General features: G+C 40.5%; 1 protein-coding gene across 1 annotated transcript in view; it reads right to left on the bottom strand.

Moving 5' to 3' along the window:
* The window catches only part of LOC134060138 (NACHT, LRR and PYD domains-containing protein 3-like), a 62246-nt gene that overhangs the window by 46472 nt on the left and 54 nt on the right, over positions 1-15720 (bottom strand). The window contains exons 1-4 of the mRNA XM_062516750.1: positions 15543-15720; positions 14736-14829; positions 14171-14287; positions 13335-13410 (exon numbers count right to left, since the gene is read on the bottom strand). The exon at positions 15543-15720 is cut by the window's right edge and continues 54 nt beyond it. Coding sequence (XP_062372734.1) covers positions 13335-13410; positions 14171-14287; positions 14736-14782 — 240 coding nt within the window. The 5' untranslated portion in view covers positions 14783-14829; positions 15543-15720. The remainder of the gene's footprint in view (positions 1-13334; positions 13411-14170; positions 14288-14735; positions 14830-15542) is intronic.

The following is a 15720-nucleotide window of genomic DNA, read 5'->3' as shown; positions in this document are numbered from 1 at the left end:
TGGGCTCCGAGGCTGAAGCTCTAACCAGTGGGCTACGTCTCTGGCCCTTCGCATCGTGGATGTGTGTCTCAATTCAAAATCACGAATTCACAATAGGCCTATAGCTGTTTTTCAGCAGACATCGAAACATAGCCTACACATTCGCAAAACGGAGAATATCTTTTTCACTCATCATTTTTAATTAGCCTAGGCCTACTTCTCGCGCATATGCCTGCTCAGCATTTCTGCTCTCTCTATCTCCCTCCCTCCGAGGTAGCTAGACCCTAGATGCTTCTCCCTAAATGAATGAACATTGTCTTAGAAAGTAGCCGCGGTAGCCTGTAAAATGCGGCATGAAATCCTGGCTACTGTGTAATTGAAACCAGACTAGGTTAGGCTCTTTGTTCGGTCCGATCATTTTCCGCGGCGCGAACATAGACCTATTAAATGAATAGAAGTGAATTTGGGGAGTGAATTAGAACTAGCCATCCATTCATTTTAGAGCTTAGATTATCTGCCCAAACCCGAACTGCGGGTTACGGATCTCGAGATCCAACAACACCGGTGTTGGGTCGACATTTTTCATCCTTCCCCTCCCGTCGGGTCAGGCTCCTAATCACAGAACGCGTATGCCTCCGTTTTAAAATAGCCAACATTTCTAAGTAGGCTAGCATACAAAATGTAAAAACGAAATATAAAAAATGAAATACTATGAAAGTTGAAAGTCAAGTTTGCTCAATCTTTGTTCAAGAACTCCTCCAGAGTTTTTACCTCAAACAACACAAATCAACACAAATAAATGGACAGATAACTCAAACGTGCTGTAGACCTATGTCATAATGAAACAACCACAGAGACAACACAGTCTGACAAATGTATTCAAACGATTTGATTCGTGCACGAAGCGCCATCTAGCTGTCATTATGTGTAAGTAACAGCCTCCCAGTCTAAGGACTCAGCGGTCTTTTGACCGCCTCGCCGCGCTTTAAGTAGTTCACAACAGCACGGCGCTTCTAGTAGGTCGTCAAAGCGGTCAAATGACCGGGGCGCGGCGCTTCTAGGTATAAGTGGGTCAGAGGGGCGCGGCGCTTCTAGTGTTAAGCTAGGTTGATGGAATACCCCTCTGGAAGGTTGAAAAGGCTGTCGACAGTGTAAAGAAACAAGTCTATGTTTCAGAACGTTGTTTATTTATAACTTGAAAGCATGATGACAATCGCCACAAACGTCCACTTTTAGAAGAAAATTTAAGTTGACATGAAAACATCACCATTCCTACTACTATCAGGAAGCGGTTCTTGTGCTACCTCTACTTCTTCCTCGGATTCAGGATCATAAACTGGCATGATGTGCCACAGAAAAGCCTCGATTCTCGACTAGCTGCTAGCAGGCTGCTAATCGTAGTAGAATCCTCAGTGACGAACTGGAGGTAGCATGAAACAGACCCAGCAAAGCATTTTTTCGTCTAAAACCAGCTTTCAGGGCATTCATTAATACTATAGATCACCGCAAAATTAACGAAAAAACGATGAGATGGGACCTTTAAGCAAACTTGACTTTCAACTAAAATGCTCTAAAAGTGAATGGGTGGCTAGTTCCAATTCACTCCCCAAATTCACTTCTATTCATTTAATAGGTAGCCTATATGTTTGCGCCGCCGAAAATGATCGTACCTGGAACAAAGAGCCTAACAGTCTGGTTTCAATTACACAGTAGCCAGGATTTCAGGCCGCATTTTACAGGCTACCGTGGCTACTTTCTAAAACAATTTTTATTCATTTAGGGAGAAGCATCTTGTAGGGTCTAGCTACATCGGAGGGAGGGAGATAGAGAGCTATGCTGAGCAGAAAGATATTCTCCGTTTTGTGAATGTGTATAATATGTTTGCGATGTCTGCTGAAAAAAAAGCTATAGGCCTATTGTTTCTACAATTTAAGCTAACGTCTATGTGAATTCGAGATTCAGCATTGACACACACATTTTAATAAATCTGTAGAGGAGAACAGTAGCCCACTGGTTACATGGATTAAAGTGAAAAAAAATCATCTGACTGAAAAAAAATGGTCTAATTGTTAAAACTGCAACCGCAAGGGGGCAACATAAGACTGCCTTAATAAAATGTAGGTTCGGCTCATACCGGAAAACACGGAAAAACCCGAAGACACCGCGCTGGTGACAAGCGGAGAAAAGAGATATCACGCTCGGCATGTCAGATTGCAGTTTCAGAGTTTTCGAATGTTTTACAGCGTACCTCACAGCTGGCTCTCTCACTCGACGTAGCCTATAACTCAGTCAGTCCAGCAGAGATGCCAGAGCAACGTTTTGGTCAATGGAGAGGGAGAGAAATGCTCCGCATATCCGTCTCATTTAATCCGTCTCATTTAATCATTAAAATGAAGGTGATGACTGGCGAAATTATAATCAAACGACGTTTCAATAAACCATTGTTGAAATTAATGAAAATGGTTTTAGAAGCCTTCAATTCAACCTGAAAGACTCGATATAGGCAACCTTAGATTAATTCATTAATTCATTACGGTTACAAGACCGCATTTCCGTGAATAGGCTATTATTGTCAAGGCGAAGACGAAAGAGATGGACAAGATGGACATTTAGGCTACATTTATGCTAGGAATACTTAGAAATGTGTAGGCCTATAGGCTATTTTAAAACGGAGGCATGTTCATTTTAACCGGCGACGCTGGGTAGCTTACCCAGCACTTTATCACAGATTTTGTCCCCACCACTTTTGACAACTGAAAATAAAATGTATTTAACAGAAATATCTTTAATAGGCCTACATGCCTATCATGTCACTTTACTTATAACCGTAGGCTACATGCATGGAGAAGATCGCGCATTTTGTAACATTGTAACAATGGATGGTCAGAAGAAAAAGAAGTTTCTAGCAACTTAGAATATATGGATCTCGTTATGCATGTTCATGTTGATTCAGAGATAGACATAGACTACCGAACTGACACTCGAACTGTGGCGTAATTGGTTGAGGCATCTTAATCATACGTCAGCGACCGGGGTTCAAAACTTACTCTACGAACCTCCGGAACCCATTAAGACAAGAGGCATTATTTTATTAAAAAGTTTTGCGATTTTTTTATGATTGCGATGTCTGCTGAAAAGAAAAGTTAATATGTGAATTCGTGGTTCAGCGCACACACACACACACACACACACACACACACACATTTTTACATTTACATAATAGGGCTCGGGCACACGCCTTGGTAGCGCACTGAACGTAATATCCATTCATTCAGATGCACAAGACAAGAAGCAGAAATATAGTAGCGATTTATTCTTTTCCTCTTGCGATCGTGGGTTGCACTGTTACACCCCACTACACAGCAACATACTACCAAGAAGGCAAAAACTAAGTAACAGGAACACACTAAAAGGTCGGGAGTAAATCCATAGTAATCCATAGTAAACTAAGGAGTGAAGCTGCCAACGTGGCTGTGCCCGCGAAGTTTTGATGTCATGATCCCGAGCCCTAGTGTCAGGAAGTGTCTGTCGAGAGAGAGGGGGGAGGGAGGCAATCGTCCTCAATGCCGCATATAGGTAGGCTATAATGTCTAGTGAACTGGTTAGACAAGTGTGGGGGAGGGGGAATGATCGCACAAGACAATTGCTCTTCATGAAATGGGTAGTCTCACAGACGTTTGTCGATGTTTAAACGTAGCCTACTACATCACTTGCGAAATCGGACGTGGCACATAGAATTATTAGGCTACTGGATTTAATATAGCATAGACTTTGTTCATCCTATATTAGCCTATATTAAAATGTAATGTGCTGCGGGGAAGCATTGGGGAAGTCAGTTTAAGTTGTCCTGTAACAATTTGCCTCTTATTATAATCAAGAGTATGCAGCCACTACGCACATAATAGTCTAGGTTACGGGCGGATGCGAGCAACCCCATGCAAAAGAAGGCCTTAAGTTAACGGACTGAAGGCCTGTTTACATGTCAAACATGCATTAAATCTAAGAAACGAAAAACACAAATATCATGTATTGTGTCTTAAACAGTTAATGACTTCGTGGCCACTATGCGCAACTGCATCGCGCAGTGAGCTGAAGGATAGGAGGACCGACACTTATTAACACAAAGCTTTGTAAAGCACTAACAACCACCCCTCAAAGTTCATTGTCCATAAGTCCAAACAATAAGTATAAAAATCCGACAATCCAAAACGATAACGAGATCTCCCAGAAACGAAAAACAAGTTTGTTGAGCCTAGTCCTTCCAACAATCTCAGCGTTTGCGTTTGTTAGATAAAAGGCATTCTGTCCTGCTGTATTCCAATGAGAAAAAATCATCCACAAGGTAGGCTAAGGGTCACGGTAATGCAGCATGCAGGAATCTATATACGCACAAAACGAATGAATGGGTTATATCGGCCAAAACGAATGAATGGGTTGGGAGAGTCGTCTGGCTGTGTCAGCAGACTGCAGGCGGTCTCGAGGGGTTAAATAGCGCACATACTTGAATTTTAATCTGAAGAAGACCACACGAAAATAAAATCAAATCAAAAAAGAAGGATTTCAAGTGTGCGAACCTTTTTCCATTTTTTTTATGATTTAGCCTACTCTTGTTCTGCACCTTGACCGGGGATGTGCAGATTGTGCACAAACTTTTTTTACTACACTTGAATTTTAAACCAACTCTTCTCTAGCCTATATCCTATAGCCATACTCAGATGTTATGCTCATTTTTGTAGGCTACACCTCACCGGCAAGCACGCACGCAAATGCTGCTTTTGCACATCTACAATATTGGCCAGGCTATATAGAATAGGCTTTTAGGACTGCATTTTGCCTTCGTGCAACTTTAGTTGTGCTCAATCTAAATTATTGTCAGTAAGGATAGGTCATATTACCAAATGGCGAACCTCGAAAATTATTTAGGATATAGAGCCGTGTCCATTACGCATGCAGTTATTTTTTAGGCTATTGTTTTATTTGAGTGTTTTTGTCTACCATGGCAAACATAGTTGAAACGTTCGCTGTATTTCCAATCGGCTTTCACAAAACCGATGAGGTCCAGATCTCAGTGGCCTCATAGCTGCCTACAGCCATGCATAGTAAGCCTAATGATAGCCTAATAGTTATGACATTAATAGCCTATTAATGACCTCATGTCGGAATGGCACGTTGTTTGAAAAAAAAAAAGTTAAATAGGCCTAGGCCTACCGCCGAGTGGGGATATGTCGGAATGAACAGCGGATACCAGCTGGGTTGTAAAACATTACTGTATTCGTTGATCTTATCGATGCAGTCCTTGCGGCCACTTCTCCCCATCGTAGGAAACTTTCTGTTTAGTGTTGACAACACAAAGGCCTTCACGTTGTGTGGCAGTGCTTGCTTGCCCTTCGATCCATCCCAGTTGGTGGTTTTGCACCTGTCCCTGAGTTATAGTCTATATATAGTCTCTAAGCGCTTATGCTCTAACCGCATAATAAAAGAAGCACCTGCAGCAGTGCTTATGGCAAGGCTATTAACACCTGAGCTATGGACAAGCAGTTATGCTCGAAAATTATCATAATAACAGACACACCTAATTGTATGGCTCTATGTTTAAACACATCAAATTAGCAAGCATTTCCGGAGCAACGTTTGCTTTCTTTTTCTGTCGGTCCGCGGTTGCTTGGTCAATTGCGCAGCAAATTATCAGATCACCGGACCTAATTTCACTCCATGTCTCGCGGCCCAGCAGCAGTCTCCACGTTTCGCGGCCCATAGTTTGAGAAACGCTGCATTAAAGTGTCATTAGGTTGTAGGCTATATGTTTAGTGATTTCTTTGTGTGTTTTTCATTGTAGTGTGTGTGCATTGAGTAGTTCCTTAAAATACGGAACAAATTCGTCCCGTATCTGTTCAATACGGAAGAAGACTAACTATTACTTATATATTTCTTATAACGAAACGCGAAGAAAAAATACGAGGACTGACCATCTCGTTTCTCCGCGTTTCCCCCAATACCATGGCGACAAAGATAAATAAATATGATTTGACATTTAAGCTGATTGCTGACAAATTTGCCACACAATTCGGGAGAAGCAGCGGACAGGAGCGCCACCACAAGCAAGCACTTCTAGCCCAAATTAACATGGCAATGTTGCCTATGACTAAAGTGTCTAAGTAGGCTAGTCCTACTAATATTACATTTGATTGGTAACATGTTTGTAGCGCGCCAGTTTACCCATCCCCTACATCAAAACAGCTTAGAATCAATCAAAGAATCAGCTGTGTCGGCGTTAGGCTGTAGGCGATTTCCTATAACCATTTTCATTCATTTCAACAATGGTTCATTGAAACGTCGTTTGAATAATTTCGCCAGTCATCACCTTCATTGTAATGATTAAGGCGAGACACTACAGTTGAATAGGGTAAAACTTTTAAATAATAGGTATCACCATGAAACTTCCTCAGTTGATTACTTATACAAGTATGAGAAAAAAATGTATTACAAGTTTTTGAAATGTGTATGTTTAATTATGCAAATGAGTCATTATCTCATTAAATATGCATGATTTTGCATATATTTCCGGTAGATAGATCTGAGCATATGATAAAGCCAGGTGCAAAATTATTCTTTCATGTTGTTTACAAACAAGATTACAATAAAATTACAGAAGGATTTCAGGATATCTGCTTTCATTGCCTAGGAAATCCAAATATACTGTCCATAGCCTTAAAAAAACGATTTTTGCCATGCTTTTTTGATTAACATGTCACATAAATCAGGCCAGGAATGATGTATTAACAAATCCCTCTGTAAATGTCTTCAGAATACTGTTAAGTGTATAACTGGAAAGTTTGGTGTAGATAGGTGCTACAGAGGCTGAGAAGTATCTACCGGAAAATGACTCAAAACCGCAAATAACTAGTTTTGAGAAAACAGCCTTGAAACACAGCCAATGAGATTCGTTCTCAGCTTAGACTCGTCTTTGAACTTTCGCGATTGGTTGCCAATACAAAGGAAATGTCCATATTTGGATTGCATGGCGTTATTCAGGAGGAGCAGGGCTTTCCAACGGTGTGAGACACGATATGATTTGGATCACGTTCGCGGGAGTACATGACATTTTAGAATGGGAACTTTTGAGAAAATGTGAAGAAATACATAGGCGCGAGCACACAAAAGTTCGTGAAATAAACACCTAAATGTGCAAATCGGACTTTGTTGTTGTAGTAGGGTGGTAGAATACATGCTAAGGTAGCAAACTAGCACAAAATCTCGAAATTGACCGGAGGTCACAAAAACAATGTTTTCAACTGCCGTGTCTCGCCTTAAATGAGATTAAGGAGTCGACTATTGACGGATATGCGGTCTTCATCATTTTGAAATGCGGGATGAAACTTTCTGCCACCTGGTGGTTGTTTGGGTACATTGCCTTAGCCTCGAAAAAAATCGGCTTGACGGCCTGCGGGATCTCTTCGGGAGTCCCGCGGGAGAAGGTGCATTCTCAACCCGTACCCACTGTATGTCTCCAAAACATTCCTCACCTTTTATCAGACATGCATGAAAACAATTAAAACTCACAGCCATAGGTTGTAGCCATAGTCATGGTTATTTAGAATGATGACGGTAACCGTCAGATAGGCCTCTATTATTGAAGATTTGGAATAGTTGATTTGAAATGTAATATGCTAAAGAATTCTGATGTTTTCTGATGTCAGGATATAATTTGGTGTAACTTTACTTGTGTGTGATTAGGCCCTAGGTGACATTGTTGTTTAATTAGGTGCATGTCACTTTAAGACGTTTTAGTTTTTGGGTAAGAACGTGATGCATGGCATGAATGTTAGGAGTTCCAAGGCCTATTCTGTGCTGTCTGTTACAATAAACATTCAAGAACATTAACTGGAAGACAAGACGTTTTTATAAGAACACGCGTCAGTCATAGGACTCCTATTAGATAAGTTTTGTTTATTGGAAACGGACCTACGACTTTCTCTTTGAAGAAGACAAATTAGGCAAACTGTATATAGCCTATAAGCTACTGGATCATATTGAATTGTAAGTTAACCTTGTTGGCTTATTATAATTATTTTTTTAGAGAAATTAGCAGTTAAACTTAAACAGTGGGATAATTGGCGCAGACACACACTTTCCCGTAGTCTGTCTCTGCGTTTCGGGCGCACCCGACTCTACTAATATTAATAATGACCGAAAGTAGGCCTAGGCTATAGCCATGTAATGTTCTTTCTGACTTTTCATCTTTACGCTCCCCAACACTGCTGACCTCTAAGTAGCCTAATTTGATGAGATCGGGGAACTACACAGCAAGTGCGGACAAGAAGTCATCGCAAACAACGCAGACCAACTGGCGAAGCAACTGTTAATTTTACTTTTATGAAGAATAATTATCCCAAATCATAGACTAATTAAACTGAAAAAAAACGACAGCTTTCCTGAACTTCTGCAAAGCTTGTTTAACCTACAAAAGCCTAATAGGCTTTATAAGCTGCGGCTCCAATGTAGGCTATAGATCAGAACTGTTCTTTCATCTGTTTCAATAGGCCTTTCTTTCGTTTATTATTGTATCATTATGATTATGATGATGATGATTAGCATTATTATTATTAGTAGCAGCAGCCTAATAGTGGTAGTAGTAGTAGCCCTAATGTTCATCAATGCAGGTGCACCATCGCATTTATTTATTTATTTATTTTGCGCACAACGAAATGCCTCCGGTTGACGGAAATCCGTCGTAGCGACGGAAAACTTTAATCCATGTGGTTAGAGCTTCGGCCTCATATCTAAAGGGTTGCTGGTTCGATCCCCGACCTGTTTATAGCGGAAGTTCTTTTAAGCAAGGCATCAATAAATATAGGCTATATTCTATTCTATTTTTTGCTATTCACACAACTACACGCACGCTGGCGAATTCGAACATTCTGAAACGCGCATATGCGATGAAACATGATTGCGCATTCTTCCACGAGTTGCCTATAGCCAGCCTACAGCCTAGCCTATGCAGGGGACAGAGAGAGGCGGTGGGGGTGGGGAGGCAGTTAATTGTCCTCAATGCCGCGGTGATGTCTGTAGTAGCCTAGCCTAGACGAGTGTATGGGGGAGGGGGAATGATCGGTTTCAAATAGGCTATGTTTGCAATGGATAGTGTGTTATGTATAGACCCCGAAGCCATTTGCTTTGAGAATAACGGCTGGCTGATGATCATCTACTTCGAAGTAGTTGGCTGGCTAGCTGGCTCAGCCGAGACCTAAATGAGGCTGCAGCCGCCAAAGTTTTCATTACTGATAATGGCTTTAGTTGCCACTTCATGTCTACAGATGTCTATATTGTACTAGATCTCAACACACAATGTTATTGTATTGTTTTGGACAACGTTCTGCATGTTTCACTTCAATGTAGACTGCATGCGTTGTGAACAGCGCAGCAATCTCTGGAAAGGAAACGTATCCCTATCGCATTCAATGTTGTAAATCCGTCTGTTCCAGAATATTTGGTTCATATCATCAATCTTTGGTTTTGGTGTTTGTGCAACCGGGCCCTGAAGACTTAACAAAAGTCTGACTAGCCCTACGTAGGAATTAGGAAAGTATATAAGTACTATGTAAGTATGCTTCTTTTGTCATTTTGTCGTCAACTCACTGTGAGTCCTGTGTATCGTAGCAACGAGCACACACTGATGTGGTGTGTCCTAGGGATGCAACGGTTTTCAATAATTTATTGAACCGTTCGGTTTGGCCTGTTCGGTTCAATAGACTCACCTAAACCGCAATATTTCGGTATACGCGACATTAAACTTTTTATTTAATACAGGGTTATTGCGCGCGCGTAGCCTGGGAGCGATAGAGAGGAGTGCTTAGGACCCGGGGGATGCGTTTTCTCTGACTGTTCAGCTTGCCTCTCGTCAACCTTGCAACAACCAATCAGAATTTTACTGAATTTCCCAAGAGCCAATAAGCGCGTTGAAATGCAAATGAAGGAGTCATGTGGGAAGAAACAAACTTTACCGGCGGCTGCATGATCATGGCGACATTTGAAGTAGCCCACGAACAAGGCAAAAAGACCGTCAGTAAACAAAGCACAGTGTGCATTGCAAGCACTGCTTCACAACGATCACCTAATAAAGGTAACACATCCAACATGTCGGCCCACTTGCGCCTTCATCACCCGGCTGTAACCTTAAGTGGAGCAGCACGGAGAGTTAGTTTGGCACCGAAAACCCAACCATCCATTGCTGCAGCCTTTCGACAACAATATTCCTATAATTCCCAAAGACATAACGAATACGACGGCGTATTAGGGCCACGTATATATACTTTGTAAAGACGCAAATTTGCCACTTTAGAAGGTCGAAAATTTGCCACATTATAAAGTCTGTGTGTAACATTGTAACCGTGGTTCTGCCCTGCGTTGATTGCTCGCTAGAGTAGCCTAAGAAAGCGTGACGCCGACACAGCTGAGTGTATTCTCTTTTTGATAGTTTAGCCTACTGGAAAATATTGTAGGGATGGGAGGTTATAGGAGATGGGGAGGCTGACATGTCATTCCAAACTCGGGTCATTTATTTTCCTGACGTTGTACATGCTAGGCTACGGGCAGCGGGAGGTGTCCACTCGAAAAACAATAAACTCACTGCTAAATCAGTCAATCGCTCGTCCACTCGTCAATCACACAACTCTCTCGCACACACACGCACACACACACACACACACACGACAGGAGACACAGGGGAAACAGACACTTTGTGAAGTGGCAAATTTGCCACTTTCTTCTCGGAATATTGCCCCCCCCCTGACAACAGGTTGCAATAATGTTCATTTCATTGTTCTAATATTTTTAATGCTGCACTGCACTTTTGTCTATGTTTACATTTTTTACGTTCATAAAAGAGGACAGGGCAGGCACTCCCAAATCAAATATCCATTTGAAACTACACATAATACTACCTCACCAATTATTTTGAGAAGATTTTCAGAATTGTTCACTACTTTTTTGAGGGTGTATAACAGTTAAGTATTTTCTTTAAATGTGTGAAGAACAGTGAGTTTATTAAATAAATAACTACACATTACTTTATGCTGCACTGCACTATGGATAACATTGCCTGTTTATGACAGAAGGCAATGATGGTGTTCTTTTCTTTTAATACATTTTTGTGATTCTGCTTCATCTGTGTCAGGCTATGCATTTAATATTTTCTCTGCAAGTGTAAGTAGAAGCACATTGTTGATTTGAAATAGAAAAGGCAAATATAGCCTCCTGTATGCTAGAGCCAAGATAATATTGATATATTGAAACCGAACCGTTACCGTGGCCCAAAAACCGTGATACAAACCGAACCGTGGCAAAACTGTACCGTTGCATCCCTAGTGTGTCCAGTGGGAAAATCTCATGTAGGCCTAGTTTCTGGGCTCGTTTATCTTTCGCGTGTCTCTATGATATAATTATTTTTAGATGCAAAGTCTAACTGACTTAGTCAAAGTTTGTCAGATGGCGGCTCAATTTGGCTCAGAAAATTATTGGCTGGCGAAATTATTTTTTGTTAATGGTAAACAGTATTGTGATTCATCCGTTTATTTCAGATAGTTTGTTATTAAAAACCATTAACAAAAAATAATTGTTCGTTGACGTTGAAAAACGGTCAGAGAATTCAGTCATTATAAGCTACTTTATTTCGCTCGTGCCAAGTTGAGAACCCAGGACTCCTGCGTAGTAGTTGAGAGAGTTAACGTTGCGCCACGAAATTAATGTGCCAAATCAATTGGAAATAGATTTGTTTGTCCAGCAAATATGTAAGAAAATGCTTATACATTAGTCTGAGCTTTAGAAGATAAGATACAACTATGAATGTACGTAGGCATACGCGCCCTACGTACATAACGAATTTCAGCTGAAAATATTTTTTACACACGTAGGCCTGCCAACAACGTCGCAACGTTTTCAAAACAAACTCGCATTTTACCACTGTAAATCGCCTCCATCGACTATGCCATGTAAATGAAAAATAGTTATTAAAATAAATCACATATATAATACATATTGCAATTGCACATATATAAACTATATGTTTTATGGTAAAATATTATTCTCATGCCCGACTGACAGGAAACCCTTGCGACATCTGCTGTGAGAAAAGAGAATAGCAGCCTGGACAAACATGGCCGAACGCGAGACAACATAGAGCTCGTAAGTGACGCCATTCAAGTTCCGGTACATTTCCTGTACATGGGACCTCAAAAAGAAATTCTGATGCATGTAAGTCAATAGCGGAATTAAATATTTTTTTTGGTCCCGTTTGAATTGGGTCATAAATAACACATATGCTGTTCCTGAAATTTTTATAGAATTTTTAGTACCGATAACGTAACAATCTAGTAGGGAGAAGCTTGATACTGATAAGATATTTGCGGGAGCACTTAACGAACTACAGCAACGTCACCTCTCAACGTCGAGGTGCGGGAACAGAGCATCCAGGCGATTAGCTGTTGACGATTGTTAGCTGCTAATCGAGTTAGCAGCTAAGTCAACTATAAGTTCATTTCATGTGCACATATCTCCCACCTGATAAGTTTTATCCAGCTACTACTGCTATTTTGGTCTTTCGGGAACCACTGAGGAGCAAAACAAACAGGCATACTGAGTTTAGCACAAACTAACGTTAGCGATCTTACTTGGAAAGGTACTAGTGTTGAAAGTTGGAGGGACAATGACAGTGACATGACTTGTGCGACAAATGTAGTCTGTTATCCGAACGTTATTTTAACATCATTTATCTGGACAATCTCTGAACAAATTGACAATGTTTTTGCATGAACATTCCATATTTAGTTCCTAAATCAGCATATGTGTAATGCAGGTCATACAAGGACTGGGAACAGAAGATATCTATCCCCTCTCATGTTAAAAGATTGAAGCCTAAGGTCCCATGGGGAAAACGGAAGGGGAAAAATCGGGGCGTGACTTACGAGCTCTATAGTGTTGTCACATAAGTGAGCGCAAAATAGCTCTAAACTAGCTTGTACCGGTGTGCTTTTGATCATGTAAAAATTCTGGGTGACAAAACACACGTATTTTGGAAAAGTTGTGAACGTAGGGTCCTGGAATTTAATCGAGTGAAAAGATTTTTTTTTTTTTTAAATCACTGCGTTGACCGCAGCCCGGCCGTTCTAGGTATATCTAGGTCAAACCTACACGGCGCTTCTAGTAATACGCGTCAGCGGTCAATTGACCGGCGCTTGGCGCTTCTAGTGTTAAGCCTAAAAGTAGCTCCTAAGTCTAGGACAGCTTAAAGGAACTCGAGAGGACTCCTAACTCACATCAAAAACATGTATCAGTGCAGTATGATATAGCTGCATCCAAACCTGGAATATGTGCTTGAGGTCCCCCTGGGTAAACTGGTCACTGACAGCACCTGATTTGCATCCTTCCATTTGGCCACTGAGTATTCCGGGCAAAACAAACCACAAGTAGACTTTCATTAGTTGTGCTTGCAACACTGACATCTGTCCGATGCCTAAACTTTATATTTTGATGAACTGAACCAGAAATCTGTCTACTGAAAGGAAGTTGGAGTTAGCATTATAAGATGCATACCATCTGCATCCTACATATCTAAGACTATCATGTTTGATTTAGTGGTATAAGTAAAAATAAAATATGTAACAAAAATATGTTGTGTCCCACATAGAGCTACAGTAGGATGCTCTTTATAGTACAAATGGCCTACACATATGGATGCAGACAGACAGATAGATAGCACAGATAGCACCATGCTAATGCATACAGACAGATAGATAGCACTGCTAGCACCATGCTAATGCATAGACAGATAGATAGCACTGCTAGCACCATGCTAATGCATAGACAGATAGATAGCACTGCTAGCACCATGCTAACGTAGTGAGCAATATCTTTATCTGATTCATCAGCAACTGGCAATGCTTTCATCCAATAACTAATCAACTAATCATCAATGACTGGTTTTGCTACTTTTGCTTTGTAGGATATTCAGCTCAGCAGCACAGCAGAACTCTACGAACACTCAATTCAAAATGCAATTTTGTTCCTGTAGAAGAAACTGTATATATTTAACCAGTAAATAACACAGATATTAAATTGATAACTGTTTGTTTTCATTATACTTTAATCTTTAACATTATCAACCATTCTGTCACAAAGTGCTGTTTTAAGGACTTGCCTTGATCCATCTGTGACCTCATCATCTTTGAAGGTTATGGGGGGATCCATTGACTGGTCACTTTTCATGGACACACAAGTGGGCACAGGTGATGGAGGCCTCTCATGATGCAATGAGCTGTGGTGTAAAAAACAATAATTATTTCCTATAGACATGTTGTAGGGATATCCTTAATCTTTTGCCATATTGTTTCCATATACTTTGCTAAATGGTAAAAACCATAACCACAATCATAAACTGATTGACCATAAAACATGTGCAACGTGATAATGCTCATGACTGATTGATGTATCTGTTCCACAAAACCAGAAGCTGTAATTTCCTAGTGCTTGAACTATGTACAGCTCCCCTTAAAGCATCACAAACTGAGTTAATAGTCTCCACTTTTTCTCTCTAAAAGTGTCTGTATTAAGGAGCTATGTGATGTGTTGCTGTGTAGCATTCTACTGTACATCTCACATGTGAGGATTGCAACACTTTTAAACTATTAGGAAGATACTTTGCATAGAACAGAAATGCAACTTCTTCAAGAAACATAATTTATATCATGTGCTAAGTAGCCTACCTTTGCCCCTTCAGACTGCCGTCCTGTTTTGTATTGCCTTGTTCCATGTTTCAGCCACTCCCCATATCATTCATATGAATCTCGTCATGACAAGCTAAAATACAAAAAACACAAATTAGAATGTAGGTCTGCAACATAACATCTTAATGTTGTAGGCTATTGTGTTGACTTGTTTGTTCATGTAGGCTACTAACATGTACTAACATTTGCCACAATGCCTCTCACATTATCTTCCAAACATACAACTCTTTGAATGCTTAGTTTAGAGAAAAAGCCTATTGTGTATGCATATAATGTATCCCACTTCAAATGCATTGTTGTGATTTACAAAGTATATTTTGATAATTTCCACATAATTGCTTATAATGCTATTGTTTATGTAGCCGTTGATACAAAACAAAACAAGTTGTACACAAGTCGAACAATATTGCATATTAACTATAATAAAAACCTAACCTGACCAATATTCAGGCCTACAATCTGATGGTATATATACATCATGTCAGGAAAACCGGGGCAGTAGTTTTCCATAATCTCACTTAAAGCGTCTGTAAAATGAACATGTGAGCCTATTCAGCCTAAAATGGAGGCTAGGCCTGTACACCTGCGCGCTAAATGCTTTCCTCATACGCAAACAACAGGCTACTGTGGAACGCGCACTTGATTAAGCAGAGACGCCAAGGTCATGAAACACACAAGTTGTAAATGTTCAGTTCCAGCTCATTTATCAAATACACTCTTTTTAAACGCGTCCGTGCAATAGGCCTACTGCTGATGATTTATCCACAGAAGAAGCTCAACACCCACCTTTAGTTCGTCTCGTTCTGCGCCATTGGAAATACTAACAGACACCAATGTCCCAATACGAAGGGAATGTGTTATACTTGTTTTAGGTTCGGTAGCAGTCTAACTTCGCAGACAAACTGATCATGACTATTTTCATAACCTCGGTAATATTAAAAGCTTTACTTATTGAGCAGGGTAT

The sequence above is a fragment of the Sardina pilchardus genome, chromosome 16 (genome assembly GCF_963854185.1).
Source record: "Sardina pilchardus chromosome 16, fSarPil1.1, whole genome shotgun sequence".
Lineage (NCBI taxonomy): Eukaryota > Metazoa > Chordata > Actinopteri > Clupeiformes > Clupeidae > Sardina > Sardina pilchardus.
The sequence above is the reverse complement of the archived record's forward strand: the minus strand, read 5'-3'. Positions and strand labels throughout refer to the sequence as shown.